At 34.0% G+C, this 21,869-nt stretch overlaps 1 protein-coding gene across 12 annotated transcripts in view; it reads left to right on the forward strand.

The window, feature by feature from the left end:
* The window catches only part of FRYL (FRY like transcription coactivator), a 283,769-nt gene that overhangs the window by 140,285 nt on the left and 121,615 nt on the right, over positions 1-21,869 (forward strand). For all 12 annotated transcript variants that reach the window (XM_073012415.1, XM_073012406.1, XM_073012404.1 and 9 more), the window contains 7 exons: positions 4,276-4,329; positions 6,708-6,847; positions 8,127-8,223; positions 16,704-16,783; positions 17,471-17,551; positions 19,966-20,134; positions 20,735-20,827. In XM_073012415.1, the coding sequence (XP_072868516.1) occupies positions 4,276-4,329; positions 6,708-6,847; positions 8,127-8,223; positions 16,704-16,783; positions 17,471-17,551; positions 19,966-20,134; positions 20,735-20,827 (714 nt within the window). The remainder of the gene's footprint in view (positions 1-4,275; positions 4,330-6,707; positions 6,848-8,126; positions 8,224-16,703; positions 16,784-17,470; positions 17,552-19,965; positions 20,135-20,734; positions 20,828-21,869) is intronic.

The following is a 21,869-nucleotide window of genomic DNA, read 5'->3' on the forward strand; positions in this document are numbered from 1 at the left end:
GGAAGTATGGATTTGTTATGAAACAAATAAATGTTAAATATAAGGCAACAGTGTGTTTCTGAAAAGTTTATCACTCTCTCTTACTCTTCTAGTTGGCTATAACTGTGTTGAATAAATATGCTACATGAGTAATAAACTACTTGAATCAGCAGTCCTCACAATATTAAAGCTCTTTAGACTTAATATTTATAGTGAAAAAAGGGATCAAATAAATCAGATAAGTTAGAAAGAAACCTCTTGCTGTATTCCCTACCCCCAATCTTAGATACATAGTTCACATTAGAACAGTAAAATCCCTTTTTAAAAAAGCTCAGATTTTTCAGTATAGTCACTTTTAGAAACAGTGTTCTACAGGACTTATTATGGGACATTCTCACTGTTTTACTGAAGTGTTAGAACTAGTTAATTGAACATACATTAGTTTATTATTGTACAGAATCCTTATGTTGCATGTGAATGGTGTGCAGTTTGATGTTAGAGATAAATGTCTTGTCCTACAATATAGCTGACCAAATGTGCTTGACCTGAGAAGCCCAAGTGCTAAAGATGTTCTCCAAATCTCACCTTATTAAGAAAGTAATGGTAATGTGGCTTCAGGTGTAATCAAACATTATTCTCTTAAGTTAGATTGGGAATTTTTGTTTCAATGGTAAATACATTTGTGATTTTGTGTTCATAAAGATTAATCATACATGAGAGAAAAAAATGGGGACTATTGGATAGAGAAGCTTCATAAATCTCTATATATTTGTTTATTTCAGAGAATGACTTTTTCTGATATGTATTTAATATAAATTTCAATTAAAATACATGATATAGACAGTTTAGAAAATCATCCTGAAAATCTCGACAGAAAAACCAACTATCATGTATTTATAAACATAATCACAAACATCTCTTGTGAATATATATATAGTAAGTTAGGTAACCTATGTGGGGCAGCCAGCGAGGCAAGTAGGTAGAAAGACTAACAAAAAGAATCACATCATACATTGCTATTTTAAGTTAAACTAATTATAATGGTTTAATTAATTTGATTAATTATGTTTATCAATTAGCTGATATAATTTAGTTATAATTGTTAATTTTGTTTAAATTAACAACATAAAACTAAAATGAAAATGATTTAATTTTTACATTCAGATAATGTTTTTGTTACAGAGCGAATAGTTCTTAAGATATCTTTAAAGTTAAATATAAACATAAGCATATATATACACATGTATACATAAAACACACACACACATAGAGAGAGAGGTTTATTGACAAACAGATTTGACAATGAGGAAATTAAACCACCTCACTTCTCCATACTTCCTGGTTTTTGTTGAGGTATATTGTTATTTTAATGTTTTAAAACACTTTTATTCTGTAACCATAATTTTCGTGGCTATATTGTATTCTATAATTAAATGGATTTGCTGGATACCACCAAGTACCAGCAGCAACCCTCGAGTTTAAGGATGAGAACAAGTCATCTGTGTTCTTTGTAGAAAACTCAGAAAATGAAAATGAAGTTAATAATGGTGTAATGAAAAAATGACTTATAATTGTGCTTTACATATTAATGTATGATATATATATTCCTAGAGTTTTAAATTTATATGTATTAACTGCCATAGATACATACTTTCTTTCCTTTTATCTGTTATTCTCTAATTTATATATTGAGAACATTCTGGTCAATCTATAAATTTATGTCTACCTGTTACTTAACTGACTACACAATATTCTAATACAATTGTCCCTTGGTGTCCATGGGGGATTGTGCCAAGACCTCCCTTGGATACCAAAATTCATGAATGCTCAAGTCCCTTATATAACATGGCATGATATTTGCATATAACATATGCACATCCTCCTGTATACTTTAAATCATCTCTGGATTGCTTATAAGATATCATGCAATGTAAATGCTATAGAAATAGTTGTTATACTATATTGTTTAGGGAATAATGACACAAGTCTGTACATGTTCAGTACAGATGCAATTTTATTTTATTTTTTACTGCTTTTAATCCAAGGTTGGTTGAATCCATGGATGCATAACTCAAGGATATGGAAGGCCAACTGCTTAAGAATATGCCATGACTTATTGACCCAAAGTTTTATTGTTGTACATTGACGCTGCTTCTCATTTTTTCCATTGATAGTGAATGTCCTTCTATACACTTTTTTGCAAATGTGTGTACATTTTTTCCCTGGGACATGTTCTTTTCTTGAGTCAAAGAGGAGATTAAATTAGAAATTATGTTTGTATTGTTTAGGGTTCTCCAGAGAAGTGGAACCAATAGGGTGTGTGTTTGTATGTATGTAGAAAGAGAGATTGATTTATTATAGATTACAAGGAATTGGCTCATATGATTTCAGAGGCTCAGAGTCCCAAAATCTGCAGTCAACAAGCAGGGGACCCAAGAGAAACAATGGTGGAGTTCCAGTCTGAATTTGAAGGCTTGAGAACCAGGAGAGCCCATGATATAACTTCTGTCTGAAAGCCAGCACACTCAAAACCCAAGAAGAACTGACGTTTCACTTCGAGTCTGTAGGCAGAGAAAGACGGATGTCCTAGCTCAAGTCAGTCAGGCAGGAGGAATTCCCTCTTACTGATGGGAAGGTCACCCCTTTTGTTCTGTTCAGGCCTTCAGCTGACTGGATGAAACCTACCCACATAGGGGAAGGCAATCTGCTTTACTCAGTCTCCTGATTCGCATTTTAATCTCATCCACAGATACTCTCACAAACACATCCAGAATAATGTTTAATCAAATATCTGGGAACCCCATGGCCCAGTCAAGTTGACATGTAAAATTAACATTACAATAGCCAGTATCCATCTTAACTTTTATTTGTCCAAGATTTTCTTTACTCCCACTTTCTCTCAACCCATTGCAAGATAGCATCATAGTCCATTTCTTCAGTCTCCTGTTTTCTACTGGGTGGGAGCCTCTTTATGTACCAATGGTGATTTTTCTATACTAATTTTAGACAGTGATGTAGATTAACCCCTTTTGGGCATTTCCTCATACAAGCAAGAATGAGTACATATGCAGATGAGAGAGGGTAGAGAGACTTTAGTATTTGTTATGCCCCCTGGACTCAGTGGTTGAAGGATAGAGGGTCTTGCTTTCCACAGTGAGTCCCACCAAGTCTTCTGTGTTTTGTAGATGTTACTTGCCCATAGAAGGAACTTAATATTTGTTTGTTCAGTAAAAAAATCAACAGATGCAAAGTTAAAAAAAAATTCTGGTATGTGATAGGAGAGATTGTGCTGTGCTGAAGCAAGATATACCACTAAATCAGAAACTTCTCCTGGTGTCAGTTAAATTAATAGGAAGCAGTCATACTGGAAGGTTACCTCATGAAAGTATTGTACTGGCAATATACTATTTATTTTTAATGAAATACTCTTTCTTCTTGGCTTCTGTAAGTTTGTGCAGTAACAACTTTCCATCCTCAGGCCCCAACTTTTATCTCTTTTTCTAACTATCAAGCTTCTCTCTCCACTGGTAAAGACATGATTCTTTTATATATACACACAAAATACATTTTTACATACACATATAAGAGATATTTTATATTACTAGCCAATGTTAGCGAATGTGTATATACAATATATTATACCCAAAGTATTTCTTTGGTTTTTTTTTTAACTTATATTTCTCTAATGAGTGAGGTCAAGTATTGAACAGATATTTAAAAGCTATAAGCTTTTAAACAGAACGGACATATTGCTGATTCCAGTATTTGACAACCACCTTGTTTTTTCAGATAAGAAAACTGAAGCACAGAGACCATAAGGCATCAGCCTATGGTCATTCACTTGGTGATTGTCAAGCCAAAGGTCACACCAAGGCCCTCTGGCTAGTGATAACCTTTGTACTAGGCTGCTTTTCTGTAAACTCTTGAATGAATGAAAGAAAGAACACATCCTGTTGACTTTTGAACTTGAATCTAAACAAAACCTATGTTGAACTTTAAGTTTGTAGTCTAAGAACTTTCAAACTTAAACTTGTTACAAAAGGAGATCATGAGCACAACCACTTTCTTTGGTATGGAGAGTATCACAGTGAGAGCCTTGCCTCTGGAGCTACACTTAAATTAGCCATGTGACCTTGGGCAAAGAGGAGGCTTATCTTTCTTTAAAACAATTTAATAACAAGAGTGAAAACAAAAGCAAAACCAAACTCACAAATCGAAACTGTTTATCATATAGAAGATTTCTAATATTTTATATTTGTGCTTTAATTTTTAATTTTTTTTTTTTTTTAATTGTAGGAGAAGCTATTGTCCAGATCTCTTCAGAGGGGTGAAGATCTTCAGTTTGATCAGGTATGCCAATTTTGGGAGAATTTTTTTTCCCCTTGGAAATAGTGTTCATCCTAATAGTCTGACCCAAATATATTCAATATTAAGGAATTCCTTAATTTTGTTTCGTGATGCTATATATCCTTGTATGCTTAATTCATTCTAGACTTGATAGTTTTTAAAAATAAGTAGTAAAATGAACTGTGATTAGTTTCACTTCATTTAGCATTTTACAACTTTGCATCGTTAATCTCTTTAATGTGTCCTTTCATATTTTTCGTTTTCAGTTACATCCCTCAGTCTTTCCTTCTGTATCAATTGCCACACTTTTTACATAATAATATTTTACCTTTTAACATTTATTTGTTTGTCTGTTTTGACTCTCAATCTGCATGTAGAATGCCAGTGTCTTAACAACTCTTGTGCTGATCTTCTAATGTTAATTCTTCCTCTTGCTTGGATTAAATGTTGGATCAGTTTTGTTATACGTATTTTAATATATGGTGGTTGTTTTTAAAAACCAGTAACTTAAATTAGCTTTCTTTACTATATAGTATTCCTGGGACACTTACCCAAAATTTTATATCTCAGAAATAGAGTTTAATGTTCATATTAGGCTAATTGACTAAATAAAGAAGAGTGGTTAGAATTACTTGGTGGAGACTTACCAAAATACTGTGTTACAGGATCCCATTCCAGTTCTGCTGAAGCAGAATCACTGAGGGTGGTGCTGTAGTCCCCTGTATGTATAACAGCTTCCTTAGTGATTCTGATATATACACTTAGTAAATAGCCACTGGTCTAAGAAGAAACCATAAATAGGGCAGTAAAACCTCTGTTACAATAAGACTATAATAAGATCACCTTATACAGTGCTTTTCAAGTCTCATGCCACTACAAAAGTTATTTAGATTACTCACATCTTGAATCCATGTACTAATCAATCCATAATCAGGATTTGAAATCTGATTAAACAACATTTTAAGTACAATTTTCATTTTTATTGTAAATGATTAATAAACTATAAATGATTGTGCCTCATAGCTTGATTTTTTTTTGGAAGGGTGCTCACAGTAAAAAGTTCTGTGTGGTATAAACTGTTTTGTGTATGTTTACGATAGTTGATGGGTTTTATTGTTCCTTCTTTAGATATTACAAGGGATTTCCTCTGAGTGATAGTGTTCATTGTTAATAAAATAATAGATTTTTTGAAAGTATGGTTAAATAAAATTAGAGCCTTGTTTTTACCTTAGTTTTCTATATTAGAAACTATTTACCTGTCAAATTATGATAATTTACAATAAAAGGATGATTAAAGGAGAGTACAAGTACTGAAAATAAGAACAGCCAACAGAATCAGATAAACTGTTTCATTCTTTTCTGTTTCTTTCTGGATGAAGTTTTATGCAGAATATGAAATAACAGGAAAATTAAATGTTCAATTTACAGAGGTATCAATTTATCTTCTTCATTAACTAACTCCTGCTCTAGTCATGGAACTAAAAGAGACCTTGAATATCCTACAACCCATACTTTTTAAAATAAGTTAACAGAATGAAGCATATTTAATTGTATACTGATTTCAGAATATTAATTTTATGAGAAATGGTTGAATTACTTGCAGAAATCTTTGTGAAGAGAGAAAAATTTTCTTGGGATCCTCAAGATGAAGAGTGACCTTAGGGACTGCTGATGGTAGCCTGTCCAGACAAGTTGGATTCATTCATGAAACGAATCTGTGATGTTCACCTAGAATTCAGACTGTTTCAAGGATGCCCCAAATTTAGTAACATTTGTTCATCACAGTACACTTACCATTTATGTTGTACTTTTGTGTAGTCTAAGCCTTACACACTTGTTTACATGTTTCTAACATGCTAATTTGCAGGTAGCAGAGTAATTATAATTCTGCTCTTTGTCATAGCATAGTAAATTGGAGCTTTCCCCACAGTTCTTACATAATGTAGTCTTTGTTTCTGTCTTTTCATCCATGTAGTGGATGTAGTACCAACATTTTAGAATCATTTGTTCACGTGAACACATAGGAGTTGCCGGGGCAGGAAGTACATGTTATTTGTAATGCTTCCCCCTAAGGTATCTGTGTATTTAATCAGGGATGTTACTAATGGGCATGTTTTCACACATGTGAGTGGCATATGGAGGCAGGGAAAAGGTTGAAAGCCATTGAGCTAAACCGTGTGGATTTGGATAAAGTTTAATAGTGGGTGAAACTTAGCCAACTTTATTACTTGGCTAAACCCTTGACCCTTATTTTAATTTTAAAGCACATTTATTGCATTGAGTTACTGTGTTTTTTCATTTCTAAATGATAGCTTATAGAACTAAGAGTGTGGTACATTCAGTGTTACACTTTATTTTCTGGTAATATCTTGTGTTTTCAGTTGATAAGCTCTATGAGCTCAGTAGCAGAGCACTGTCTCCCTTCCTTACTTCGCACCTTGTTTGACTGGTACAGACGCCAAAATGGAACGGAAGATGAATCTTATGAATATAGGCCTCGGTCTAGCACAAAGTCTAAGGGGTAAGTGGTTTATTTTACACTGTTTTACCTGGAATTAACACACTTCCAATGAAGGGGTGATATTGTTATCAACTGAAGGTTGTTATTGTTTGATTGCTAAGCCAAATGCGTTGATTCCTTTTGTTACAAAGATGGTAGTAAGGGAGAAGGATAGTTCACACATAAACTATAAATCAAGAGAAGGTACCAGTTAAACTAGGTGTAGCCGTACAGTACTCATACTGGGTATCATGCAAAAATTAGTAATACAAAACCCTATTTAGGAGTGCCATTTCAGCAGTTCAGTGAGGAGCTTTTAATAGTCATAAAGTTAAGAAAATATTCAAAGAAGTTCCTGTTCATATGGCTTATGAAGGGAGGCAATTATTATAATACAGGAAGACTGCCAAAACCCTGTGTTATAATAGTACTATGATACTCTTCTTGGAGCTCAATTCCTAGAACTTGTTTTCTCCTCCTTCAAATTTCCCAGGATAATCTTGTCATGCATGTAAGAGCCACCTGTGTTCAGGTGATTGTCCATGATTTAGTATTGGACTTCAGTAGATGCCACTTGTGATTTTTCAACTTAAATTTGTGAGAAGGATACCTTGTACTGTATTTTCATGTTGAAAAGTTAATACTTTTGTTTCAGTTCTTAACAAAAAAAAATTAGTAATCAAATATGGAACAATGCTAGGTTTTCTAAATGAAATTTAAAATACTTTTCTTCTTCTTACTAATTCTTTTAGGTTAGGTTTAAATGCTAACAGATACAATAGTGAACTTTGAATAAACACCCAGTATATAAAAAGGGAAAGAACATAAAAACATGTTAATGCATATGTTGGATTATTAAAAAGCTTTAGGCTGGGTATTGTGACTCATGCTTGTAATTTGCTTTGGGAGGCTCAGGCAGGAGGATTGCTTGAGCCTAGGAATTTGAAACCAGTCTGGGCAATAAAGGGAGATCCCTTCTCTAAAAAAAATAAATAAAATTAGCTGGGCATGGTGGCATTTGCCTGTAGTCTAGCTACTTGAGGTGGGAGTATTACATGAACTCAGGAGGTTGAAGCTGCAGTGGGCCATATTTGCAGCATTGCACTCCAGCCTGGGTGACAGAAAGAGACCCCTGTCTCAAACCAAAAAGACAAAAATAAAAAACAAAAAGCTTCATATTAACAATTGCTGTAGCACATTTTACATAGTAGGAAAACAGTAAGCAACATGAGCTATTAACTAATAGGTATTTTTAAAGTTATAATCTTAATGCAGTACTAATTTTGGGTTCTTGTTTCAGGGATGAACAGCAACGTGAAAGAGATTATCTTCTTGAAAGGAGGGACTTAGCAGTAGACTTCATTTTTTGTTTAGTTTTAGTTGAAGTTCTAAAGCAGGTAAGCTCTTTTATTTCTGCTAAGTCTGTATTCCTTATTCTTTGCTTACTGTGCCTTCATGTTTCAGTTACTTTAAGATGCTGTGTCTAGAATTTTAGTCCACATAAACTAAATTCCTGTAATTTAATTATACTTCTTTCAGTTGCCCGGGGCTTTCCTGCCCTGTACCTAGCTGTCATCCTCTCTTTTTTTCACTGTTATATGCTATCTAAGATATAAAATCTTGTTAGCAAAATGGAGCTGAATGGAAATTGTGTTAATATTGGCTTTTAGCTGTAAATGTATTTGCCTGCCATTCAGCTACTTCAATCCATTATTCCACTTTATTTCTCCTCTAAGCCCCCAAGGCTGCATTCCAACATGTAATAATTGTGCACTTTTAATAGAGGAATGGGGTGATTTGATAAGGGTACTGAATTGTCATGTGCAAAGGGTTTTCAGTCAAGTGAGAATACCTCAGATAATTAGTTATGAATGTTTACTCATTCAATGAATATTAGAATGCCTACTGTGTGCTGGAACTGCTTTAGGCACTAAACTCATGAGCTTACACTTGAATGGGATAGATACACAGTAAAGATATGAATATATAATATAATGTCAGGTATGGTCTTAGTAGTTTTACTACTGTAGATCAGTATAAATGCCTGTGCTGAATTTGAAAGCTTTTTTTTTTTTTTTAAAAAGATCGTGGTCTTTGAAGTTATATCATTCAAGGATGATCCATATATTTCCAGGCATGAACACTGTATTATTTTAAAACAAGTTAGGAAGCCTAAAGGTCAGAATCATAGCAATATGTGACAAATAGCAAATGTAAGATATAAAATTAATTGACAGTCTATTTTTCTCATAGTATAAAAATATATGAATTGTATAATCAGTTTTATTTAGCTTGTGTTTTTATAAGGAATATGAAAAGACAGTTATTTGGTACTCTGAAATCTGCAAATAAACATTTTAAATATGTAAAATAGACAAATGCGTTAATTAAAGATTAAATCACTTAAATGTATGCATTTCATAAAAATTTTTTGGTAGAGGTAGGAAAGAAATCTCCTCTGGGAGTTGTGCTAACAAGCCAAATTTGACATCTGTGATCTCTTGGTTTAACTGAGTTACTAAGACTTTAAGGCAGCAGTAACTAGGATAGGAAGAGCTAAGGACTGGAAATGGCCACAGCCCAGCAATGGACTCTGACTACTGCTCATTGCGACTTATCCCTGGTGTATCTTGTGTGCTAAATGTAGGTCATTTAAGTGGATTGGTAACCAGTATTTGTACTTTTTTGCTTAAACAGTATAGAGTTTCTTCTTCCAGCCAGAGAAATGGCAGACCCCCTACACTGGCATTCAGGAACCCCAGTGACCTGGCCCCATTGTGCCTTCCTCCTTCATTCATTTCCCATGGCATCCTTTTCTTAGATGTCAGTCTCACTCCTCATCCTAAAGTTGCCCAATTGCACTGGCTTCGGAACTTCAATTCACAGGCAACCCTGTGGAGGCATTTTTCCTGTCTCTTCCCCCTCATCCTCCCTATCCTCTTCCCCTCCTTGTTGCCTTTATAGCCTTCCTCCTCCTCTTTTAACACAGTCCAGATAAGTCTTCATGTGGGGGAAAAAAATCTATAAACATAACACTTTTTTTAGTAGCGGGACCCCATCTCTACAAAATATTTAAAAAAAAAAATTATCCGAGTGTGGTGGTATGCGCCTATAGGCATAGCTACTCTGGAGGCTGAGGCAGGAGGATCACCTCAGCCTAGGGATTTGAGGTTATGGTGACGTATGATTGCACCACTGTACTCCAGCCTGGGCAATAGTGCAAGACCCTGTCTCTGAAAAATATATATATATATATATATATATATATATTTTTGGTGGACACATTGTTCACATTCACTGCACTGCACAAAATCATTTCTGACCCATGGTTCACATGGACTCAAAGTGAAAAAGAAATACAGTGGCCTTGATAGCTAACTTTGTCTTTGGATCTGTCACCATATTATTCCAACCTATAGCATCCTTTGTACTTACTTCTTCCCCTCTGTTACTATTATCCCCATACGCTAATTTAAATGCACTCATCAAAAAATATATATATTTATATGTATCTCACCAAGAACATAGATACACTTTATTCATCTGAAATCCAATGTAGGGATTATTCCCCCTGGTAAAAGGCAAGTCTTTGTAGCTTCTCTAATAAAACTAGGGAAAATGACGTAAAAATCAATAGAGCTTTCTGAAACATCACCGCTGACTAACCCAATTTTCTTCTGTCAGAATAACGTGAGGTTTAATAGATCCAGAGAGTAAACAATGTAATATATCTATAATTTAATAGGACTTTAACTTTTGCCACATATAATACACCTATATTAAAATGTGGTTCAAGATTATTGTGATGAGGCGCACAGTCTCCAGAGGATTGAACTGTTGATATATGGTTGTTTCAGTCTTGAGGAGTAAATATTCCTTATAGGTTAGACCTTGACCTCATGTACTAGAAATTATTTGTTTCTTGAATAATTTGTTTTGTCTCTAATAATCACACATTTGGATCTCTTCAAAATGTATGAAGGACTCTATATCCTTTACGCCAACTCATCATCGTAATAAACCCTGGGAGATGGCCATGGCAAGTACTATTAATATGCCAGCTCTCTTGCTTGCTTTGTAACTTGGGGCAAGTTACTATCCCTGACTCTCCCTTCCTCTATAAAAATGTGTAATATCATTTTTGTAGAATCATAAGAATTAAATACAATAATGTCTGATGCATGAAAAGTCCTCAATACATATTATCTGTTATTTTCATTTTACGGGTGAAGAAATGTTCTTAATTGTAGTGATTTTCTGAAGATTATAAAGCAAATTCATTTATTTTACTCCAAATTTTCTCTCTTTAATGATAAAAATAAACTTAATTCTCATTGGTAAAATATGTGATACATTAGGTTGAAATGGTCAGTATTTTTAATTATTATTATACTTTAATAATATATTATTAAATATATTATTATATTTATAATAAAATAATATTTCTGGGGTACATGTGCAGAACATGGAGGTTTGTTACATAGGTACACACATGCCATGTTGGTTTGCTGCATCCATCAACCAGTCATGTACATTAGGTATTTCTCCTAATACCGTCCCTCCCCTAGCCCCCGACCCCCCAACAGGCCCCAGTGTGTGATGTTCCGCTCTCTGTGTCCATGTGTTCTCATTGTTCAACTCCCATTTATGAGTGAGAACATGCAGTGTTTGGTTTTCTGTTCTTGTGTTTGCTGAGAATGATGTTTTCCAGCTTTATCCATGTCCGTGCAAAGGACATGAACTCATCCTTTTTTTACGGCTGCAGAGTATTCCATGGTGTGTATGTGCCACATTTTCTTTCTCCAGTTTATCATTGATGGACATTTGGATTGGTTCCAAGTCTTTGCTATTGTGAAGAGTGGAAATGGCCAGTATTTTATAAAATTGAATGAAAGTTTTTATTGTAACAAGTTAGACAAAGAGCTAATGTAAATATCATGAAATTAAGTAGTGGAATTCACCTTGGAAACAGAATTAATTCTAGATAATAGAGGACTAATTTTACTTTTCTAAAAAAGTCATTAGAATAAATTTGGGGTAGTGCCTAACTAAAAGTAGTATGTGAGAACTAAAAGTAGTATGTTAGTACCAAAGGACTTAGATCCATGATAAAAGCATGTTTAAATAGCAATATCACATTTATAAAGTTTAAAGCAATACTCTTTTTAATATTGAATTTTAGTCATATGTTCATTCTTTAAAACAAACAAGAAGTTGAGAAACCTAGTTTGTGAGCCATTTCAAGCTCTTGGTTTTATTCATACTATTTTGAAGTGTCAGAAGGTGGTGATATCTTTTATGTCTACGGAGTAGATTGTTTGCATTTTCAGACTTAATAGCATTTTAGATATTGATGAGCAGTCCCAAAGGTACACATGGGAGGGGATTTGTCATTCTGCTAATGTGTGATGTTGTTTACACTCCTTGGTGCTGAGAATTGGTCATTTAGCTAATGAATGGACTAGTCTAACTTCCCACTATCTTAAGCTCTTTTTTTTTGTTCTTTACTTTCATAATGTGATAAAAGCATTAAATTTTTGGCAGTGGTAGTGGAAATAGCCTTAGAATAAACCTGAATATTTGTTATTATAGTTTCTTTCTTTCTTTGTTTCTTTTTTGAGATGGAGTCTCACTCTGTCACCCAGACTGGAGTGCAATGGTGTGATCTTGGCTCACTGCAACCTCCGCTTCCCTGATTGAAGCAGTTCTCTTGCCTCAACCTCCCGAGTAGCTGAGATTACGGGTGCGCACCACTACACCTGGCTAATTTTTGTATTTTTAGAAGAGATAGGGTTTCACCATGTTGGTCAGGCTGGTCTCGAACTCCTGACCTCAGGTGATCCGCCTGCCTCGGCCTCTCAAAGTGCTAGGATTACAGGCATGAGCCATCGCACCCAGCCTGTTACTATAGTTTCTACTAGATTTTCTTGCATGTTGAAGTTAAATTAGAGGTGCGTCTAAAATCACACCAGTGACAAGATCTTAGAAATTCTTGATACTCAAGATGCAGATACTACTCCGTGAAAGTAGAACTTTTTCTTTGTGAGCTGAAATGAGATTCTTTTCTCTTTCTTCTTAGGAGATTCAGTTTGAGAATTTTTTTTTTTTTGTAACACTGAAAATAAGAGAAGAAATAGGGACTTTCAGGATGTCTGTGTTCTGATAATGTTCATTCTTAAAGGAAAATTTTTAGAACTTATGTATTTTTTATCACACCTCGAACTCTGTCTCAGCAGAACTTATGTATTTTTAATTAAAATTAAAGATGAGATGTATTTCTTCTTTTACTTCTCTGTGTTTCTCTTTCTTTCCTGGCAGTAATATGATAAGACCAAAGTTTTCTTGCTCATTTGTTTTATTTATTCAAATGCCTTTTTTTTTTCTTTTTTTTTTTGGATGGAGTCACTCTCTGTCGCCCATGCAGGAGTACAGTGGTGCAGTCTCGGCTCATTGCAACCTCCACCTCTTGGGTTTAAACGATTCTCCTGCCTCAGCCTTCTGAGTAGCTGTTCTTACAGGCACATGCTACCATACGCAGCTAATTTTTATATTTTTAGTAGAGACGAGGTTTCGCCATGTTGGCCAGGCTGGTCTCGAACTCCTGACCTCAGGTGATCCACCCACCTTGACCTCCCAGAATGCTGGGATTACAGGTGTGAGCCACTGTGCCCAGCCTCAAATGCATTTTCATATATCAGAATCTAGGGACATAGTATATTCTAGAGAAGTACACAGCAACCTCTTAACTTCATTTCCCTCATCTGTTAAATAGGAGGTATACCTGTATCTTGTAAGACTGCTACAAGTGTTATAAACACAGAAAGTGTAGATGGTGGTAGTAGGGTGGCAACAAAGAGCACATAGCATGGCTGAGTGTTGTCTTTGGCCGTCATTGTTAAACTTCAGTCATAACTGGAGCAAATATAGTAGTCTCCCTTTATTCTCAGGGGATATGTTCCAGCACTCCTAGTTGGTGCCTGAAATTATGGATAATATCAAACCCTGTATATACAGGTTGAGCATCCCTAATCTGAAATGTCCCAAAATCCAAAACTTTTTGAGCACCAATATGACACTGCAAGTGGAAAATTATACACCTTACCTCATGTGATGTGTTGCAGTCAAACACAGTCAAAACTTGGTTTCATGAACAAAATTATTTAACATATTTTATAAAATAACCTTCAAGCTATGTGTATAAGTTGTATATGAAACAAACATATTTTGTGATTAGATTTGGGTCTTATCCCCAAGATAGCTCATTATGTATAGGTAAATATTCCAAAATTTAAGAAAATCAGAAATCCAAAACCCTTCTGGTCCCAAGCATTTCAGATAGGGGATATTAAGCCTGTATTATGTTTCTTTGTATACATACATACTCATAATAAAGTTGAAATCATAAACCAGGCACAGTAGAAGATTTACAACAATAACTAATAATAAAATAGAACAGTTATAACAATATACTATAATAAAAGTGTATGCATGCGGCGACACACACACACACACGCACACACACGCACACACAGTATTTTCAAACCATGGTTGACCTTGGGTAAGCCACAGAAAGCAAAACTGTAGATACAGAAGAACTACTGTACAGGGGAAGAAAAAACTTTTTGCTCTACCTTCTTGGATTTAGTGCCTGGGGCCCTACAAACTAAACTGACAAGAGAAGGATTACCAGGGTCAAAAGGTTTATTACGAACGCACATGGATGCCTCGTAGTAAGTATGTGAAGATCCAAAAATTAATACACTTTTTTTTTTCAAAGATCCAGGTACAGACTGGAATATATACCATTTTAACAAAGAGTGATAAGTTGTAGAGTAGTGATAAGACAAAGGAAAAAGGTTTGGGCTTCTAGAAACAGTAAAATTGTGGGAGGGTAAATATATGCAGAAAACTAATGAAATGTAATGGTTATTTAGTAAGGATTGTAGAGGAAACTTTTCCTGATCTGCTCTTTCTCAATTGCCTTTAGCTCAAAATAATCTGCATGCCAAATTATATATTGTAGGGTGACATACCTGATCTCCTTCACTAGATTGCATGCTCCTTTGCAACAATATATACAAAACCTCACTTTTTTTACGTTATCTCTACTATTTGGTATTTTCAGACTTAATTTTTTTCCCATCAAATAAGTATAAAATGATGTCTTGCAGATTTTCATTCTCCTTATGATTAGTGAAATCAAGCACCTCTGTCAAAGCACAAAACCAGAAAATTAGAAAATATACTAAAAGTTATTTCACGTAAATATATACAAATATAGTTACTTCAAATTGTTTTATAGATGCATTGCAGCTCTAATAAAAATCCTAACAGTTTTTATGGAACTTGAAAAGGTGACTGTAAATGGAATATGGAAGAATAATGGCCAAGAATAGCCAAGCCATCTCTGAAGAAAAGTAAGGAGAGGACCTGCACTACTAGATATGAGAACTTATTATTAAACTCTAGTAATTAATAAGATGGTGTGGTTTTGGTATAGACACGTACAAATTGATTGATAGAACATAATGGAGAGCTCAAAAATAGACCCACATAGTCAGGGCCTTCATATCTCTGTAAGTTCCACATCCATGGATTCAGCCAACCTTGGATCAAAAATATAAAAATGCCCCATAAGTATATACACCTGGTAGGTACCCACAAAAAATAAAAATTAAAACAATATATATAAATAAAAATAATAATACAATAATAAATAATGGAAAATACAGTATAACAACTATTTATGTAACATTTACATTGGGTTACATACTGTAAGTAATCTAGATAATTTAAAGTGTATGGGAGGATGTACGTAGGGTTATATGCAAATACAACACCATTTTATATCAGGAACTTGAACATCTGCAGATTTTGCTATCACGGGGGTCCTGGAACCAGTGCACCATGTATACTGAAGGATATGTAGAACTGTGTAGAACTAGAATATGTGTTAGCAATGACTTGTAAACTCTTTAACCCAGCAGTTCCTTCTTTCGGAGTCTTTCCCATGGAACTCTACAAGTATATAATGTTAAATGCATAAGATGTTTATTGTAGTACTACTTGAATATTGAAAATCTGGATTGAAATGTTCATTAATAGGGGGCTCCTCAAATTGTGATATATACATATTGAATATTATGTGGTTGTTAGAAAGTATAAGGAGGAGCTCTAAATACTGACATGGAAAGATATCTTATTCGGTTAAGTAAAACTAAGGAATGCACGCATGCCTGTGTGTGAGGATGTGTAGGAAAAAGTCTGGAAGGATGTACATGAAGTTGTTAATAGTGATTATGTGTGTTGGAGGAGTAGGGCTTTTATTACTGGTTTAAATTTTTAAAATTTGTTTTACATAATAGAAACTAGCATATACTTTTTTTGAGTTGAAATGAGAATATTTAAATGTCAGGTTTTTAATAATAAGTCTATAAATAGTTTAAGATTGTTAGAAAAGATAGTGTCCCTCTTGGCCATTTTCATGATAGTTCAAATTGGGCTATATGAAATGTAGGGCTGACTCATTACAAAGGTGCTTTTCTGTAAGTGTTACAGGGAGGTGTACGTGTCTTTTTAGCTTTCTGACAGTAACTATAAAGCAGTAACAACTATTGCTTTTCCCACTGCATAGTCCATAGTTTAGTGATTTGTGATTATGAAGCTAGTATTCTTAAATTTAGAACTTGTGAAATTTGATGAGTAACCAAATTCTTAGATAAAATGAGATTCTCAGAAGAAAGATTGACAGATTAGTAATAATCCCATGAAAAGTAAGATTGATTATTGATTTAATTAGTTGAATTGATGAGAATACTCATGAAAAACCAATAACTTACTTAACTCTTACTTACTTGATAATGTTTTTAAATTCTAGATTCCTGTTCATCCTGTACCCGATCCCTTAGTTCATGAAGTTCTAAACTTAGCTTTTAAGCACTTTAAACATAAGGAAGGGTAAGTAAAATACTAACTTGGGATTATTGCCTTTTTTTTGCAATCTAGGTCTGAGCTATTTGAATTCTTATTGATGATTTGTTTTGCGAGTTCAAGGCAATTATTATCTTCCTTTTTTTTTTTCCTTCTTTCTTGAGACAAGGTCTCACTTTCATCCAGCCTGGAGTGCAGAGATGAGATCATGGCTCACTACAGCCTTGACCTCCTGGGCTCAAGTGATCCTCCCAACTCAGCCTCCTGAGTAGCTGGGACTACAGGTGCATGCCACCACACTCAGCTAATTTTTGTATTTTTTGTAGAAACAGAGTTTTGCCATGTTGCCCAGACTGGACTTGAACTCCTGGGCTCCAAGCAATCCACCCAGCTTGGCCTCCCAAAGTGCTGGGATTATAGGTGTGAGCCACTGCACCCAGCCCCCATCTCTTTTAAATCCACAAAAAATGCTGATTAGAAAGATTTTGTAAAAATATTTCTTAGTACTATAGATTGGATATGTAAGAACCAGAAGGTTAAATATCATAGTAAAGTAAAATTGAAGGTAGAATACAACTAGTATTGCTTTTATCATATAAATGAATATTCAGAGAAAATTATGCAACACTCTGATATGAATTTTCAAATGTATTAGGAAAGAGAGGTTGTAGAAAAATTTAATGAAATGTTATGTTTGTTCTTTTATTATTTTAGATATTCAGGAACCAACACTGGGAATGTGCATATTATTGCGGATTTATATGCAGAGGTGATAGGGGTTCTTGCCCAATCGAAGTAAGTTTTATAAATCACCCATTTAGATTTTCTTTAATGCTTCATTACCAATGAATACAGTAGATACTGATAGTTCTAAATCCACCATTTTCATCATAGCACTAAGTCAGCCCCACCTTTTATTACTTTACTGCTCTGTTTCTCAGAAACTCTTTAATAGTCATATCTCAATTTCACCACTTGTTTTAATTTTATTTGGGGTTTTCTATAAATGTCTGAATCGAACAAATCAGAAATTGCCAACCATAGTTAGGACACTATCTTTTTCCCTATTTTTAACAATTCTGTTAGAAGCTTTTTTTAGAATTCTTTACAGAGCTAATAATTGTTTTCCAGGTGAGAACTTTTATTCCTCAGATAGCAATGCAGTGTTTTCTAATCATATTTGTTTTAATGCTAAACAGAGTTTGAACTGGTAAAAGAGACACCAAAAAGGAAAGATGAAAGATACCAGATTACTCAGTTAAAAGTGTTATTCATTAGGAGTTATACACACTGAGTTGTACTGAACCATCCCTTTAGTAAACAGTAAAATATATTTGTCGTTAGCAACTTGTGGTTGCTGTAACAATTATGGAAGATTTTGGATTTCCTTTGTTACTACTGGGACATTTATAAGGAAAAAAGTATCAAATGGTATTTTCTTGGATGTGTTTTAAAGAGTCTTTGGCCCTGAAATCATCATATAACAAACAAACTTTCTAAATTCTAAGAAGGCATTTAAAATTATTATTAATGTTTAAGTAGTTTGCATTTTAATATTAAGTGAAATATTTTATTTAGCATATTTTTAAATTTTTTAATATACTAGGAACCCTTGTATAGCCAGTACTATAGAACTTAGAATATGGTTTGAGTATTTTAAATAATTTAGAGATAGATGATAATTTTTTAATATCTTATGGTTTGAGTATTTCAAATGATTTAGACATCGACAGTATCATATTAATATCTCACATGTAGTTAGATTGACACAAAAACATAGATATGAGCAGTGATGTATTTCTCTTTATGTCAGTTTGTTTATGTTATTTTTATTTTTGTCAAAACTGAGTTTCTATCTCAGGAATATAGACCAGAAATTCTAAATAATATATTAGCAAGTTGGATCCAGGAGACACTCCATCATGGCTAAGTTAACTCTGGATGGCAAGGATAGTAAGTCCAAACAGCCAGTAAATAAATGTATGAAATGGTACTCAGCCTCACCTGGCTAGTGGTAGGAGAAATGCCACTTTAGAGCAATATTAAGGTGTTTTCTGCTCATGCATGTAATAAGCATGGGAGAAAATGTGAAAGGATCCACTTTGAGTTAGGCTGATAGCACCTAAAGGGGCAGGTGGTGGGGTTGAGTGGGAGTGGGGAAGAGAAGGAGATAAAGGTTGGGGGTGTATTTGAATCTTGGTGTATTTTTGGTTTGTAGTGACTAATAATTTTTTCTTGGTTTTCTTGGTTTGTAGTGACTAATAATTTTTATAAGTAGTTTAACAAAAGGAAAAAATCCTTACATTCTAATATTTCAATGGAAAGAGTTTATCTATTTTATAAAAATTTTCTTAATGAAGTGCTAAAGAATACAATCATGAAAAATGGTACCATAGTCTCCAAGATTAAAATCAAAATAGATGTTATATTTCAATCATGTATCCATATTTTGTTAATTTTTTGTTGTTGTTGTTCTTCTCACTGTAGTCAGTGACCATTGGAAAGCATACTTTGAAGTTTTTTTAACTTTAAGAAACTGGCTTCCCCAAGTAACATTATCAGTAAAATCTTTAGTTGTTTCATAATATATAGGGGGGAGGTGGATAATTAAGTATTATTGATTAATAAACTATTAGATGTCCTTTTCAAATGTAAGCGAAGAAAAGCTTACTAGCTTTAACAATTCTGATTTGAATCCAGGATGATGCTCACATTTCAAAAGCCTTTTGCCAGTGTAGTGATGTATTGATTTTAAGTGATAATTAGTACTGTAGGATTGATTGGCTTATCTCTGTGAAAAACTTTATAGTCTTCAATATGCTCTCCATATAACTAATTGCAGATTTTATATAAAAAGAGCCTTAAAAGTTGGAGACACTGATTTACATGGTGATATTTTATGGGTGGGTTTTTTTTTTTTTTTTTAATGGTTATTAATTAAATGGTAATGGTGGTATATCGTTAATATAGGAACAAAGAAATCCTATTATTTCTCCTTCAGAAACTTTTAATTTAATTTTAAAATAAATAAACAGCAAATTTATAGTAGCAATTTTTATTTTCGTCTGTGTGCCTTTCTGGCAATTGTAATGAAGGTAGAGAAAGGAGATGATATTTAGGTAGCATACCTTTTGATTTTCACCCTTAAATATCATGTGGAAATTAGTGTTTTTAATTCAAATCAAATGATGTCTCCATGTATATTAAAGGTTTCAGGCTGTAAGGAAGAAGTTTGTGACAGAATTAAAAGAACTGCGACAAAAGGAACAAAGCCCACATGTGGTACAAAGTGTCATCAGCTTAATAATGGGAATGAAATTTTTTCGAGTAAAAATGTATCCTGTAGAAGATTTTGAAGCATCATTTCAATTTATGCAGGTGATATACCTTCTAAATGACACTAAATAGAGCAAGCCTACAGTTCTTGCTCTTCATGACTTTTTAAAAGAAACAAAATATACGCAAATTAATGGCATCAATTTTAGTCTCTTATTCCATGTGTTAAGTTGTCATAAGTGTAAATTATTTTTTTTTGTTGTTTTTCCTTGAGACAGAGTCTCACTCTGTCACTCAGGCTGGGGTGCAGTGGCATGATCTCGGCTTACTGCAGCCTCCACCTTCCTGATTGAAGTGATTCTCCTGCCTCAGCCTCCCAAGTAGTTGGGATTACAGGCGCCTGCCACCAGGCCTGGCTAATTTTTTTTTTTTTTTTTTTAAATAGAGACGGGATTTCACCACACTGGCCAGGCTGGTCTCAAACTCCTGACCTCAGGTGATCTGCCCGCCTCAGCCTCCCAAAGTGCTGGGATTACAGGTTTGAGCCACCACGCCTGGCAAACTTTGTTTTTTGACTTGAAGATGCATTGACCTTAGTTTTTTGGTAAAATGGTAGAGTGTTCACAAAATTATTGTGATATTACAAATTCTTTAACCTTTCCTCTTTTGTTAATCTAAGTATATACCCTCTTTCCCTTTAAGGAATGTGCTCAGTATTTCTTAGAAGTGAAAGATAAAGACATAAAACATGCACTTGCTGGTTTATTTGTGGAGATTCTTATCCCTGTAGCTGCTGTAAGTATGTTTTTTTATTTTCGTACAATTTGTATGTTATACAAGAACCTTATCAACCTTATACTTTCATTTTTTTTTCCTAAAAATACTTACATGACAATAAGTTATGACTGTGGGAGTACTCATCTCATTTGCTTCCTGTTGCTCAGAGGTCTCTTCCTTTTGTTGATCATACAGTGTTTTAGATATCATTTCATGTATTTTGTTTTTTTGGTTGTTTCAGATGGTAGGGGAAATCCAGCTCCCTTCACTCCATCTTGGCTGGAAATGGAAATTAATTACATTAGTTTTGTTCAGATTTTATTCTAGTTAAAATCTCAAAAAATGAAGAAATGTATTACATATTGAAAAATTGAACTGTTTTGGCTTTCATTTTTAAACACTGAATTCACTGACTTGTGACCTATGGACTTATATGAATTGGTTTATAGTATTCAGGTCCTGCCTTTAAAGCATGTTTAGAAAAGGTGAACAGAGAATTGTTTTAAAAGTTAAGAATTTAAAATATTAATGAGAGTGACTGATTTTTTTTTAAAACTTGTTTTGCATTGAAGATTTTAAAAAATGGTGACACACAAAACTCATAAATTAACGGTTTGCAAGTGGTTTATTTGAGTTACACAGCTCCCGTTTCCTCCCACCCAGTTTTTAGCCATATGAATTGGGCTCATTTTATAAAAAAGAAAACAGGCTATCATGTATAAGTCATGTCAGTTTTAGTCTTTTATTAGATATGCACTTGGATTTCTTTTCCTGTAAGTTGTTTGAATTACTGCTTATTCCTTCCAAATGATCATTTGCACTTCCTCCTTTGTTTGATCATCCTTTTTTTTTTTCTCCCAGATGGCTGAGATTAGGTTTTAGTTTTTAAGGCAGTTCATCAAAAGGAGCAGGTTGTAGGAAGAGAGGCTCTTGACAATGGTCCATTATCTTCATGTTGCCTGATTCTTTTATATCATATTTGCTTTTGTGTCCAGGTTTATTAGCCTGCTAGGGCAGCCGTAATAAAGTACTACAAACTGGATAGCTTAACAACAGAAAT

This window comes from Chlorocebus sabaeus, chromosome 27 (assembly GCF_047675955.1).
Source record: "Chlorocebus sabaeus isolate Y175 chromosome 27, mChlSab1.0.hap1, whole genome shotgun sequence".
Classification (NCBI taxonomy): Eukaryota; Metazoa; Chordata; class Mammalia; order Primates; family Cercopithecidae; genus Chlorocebus; species Chlorocebus sabaeus.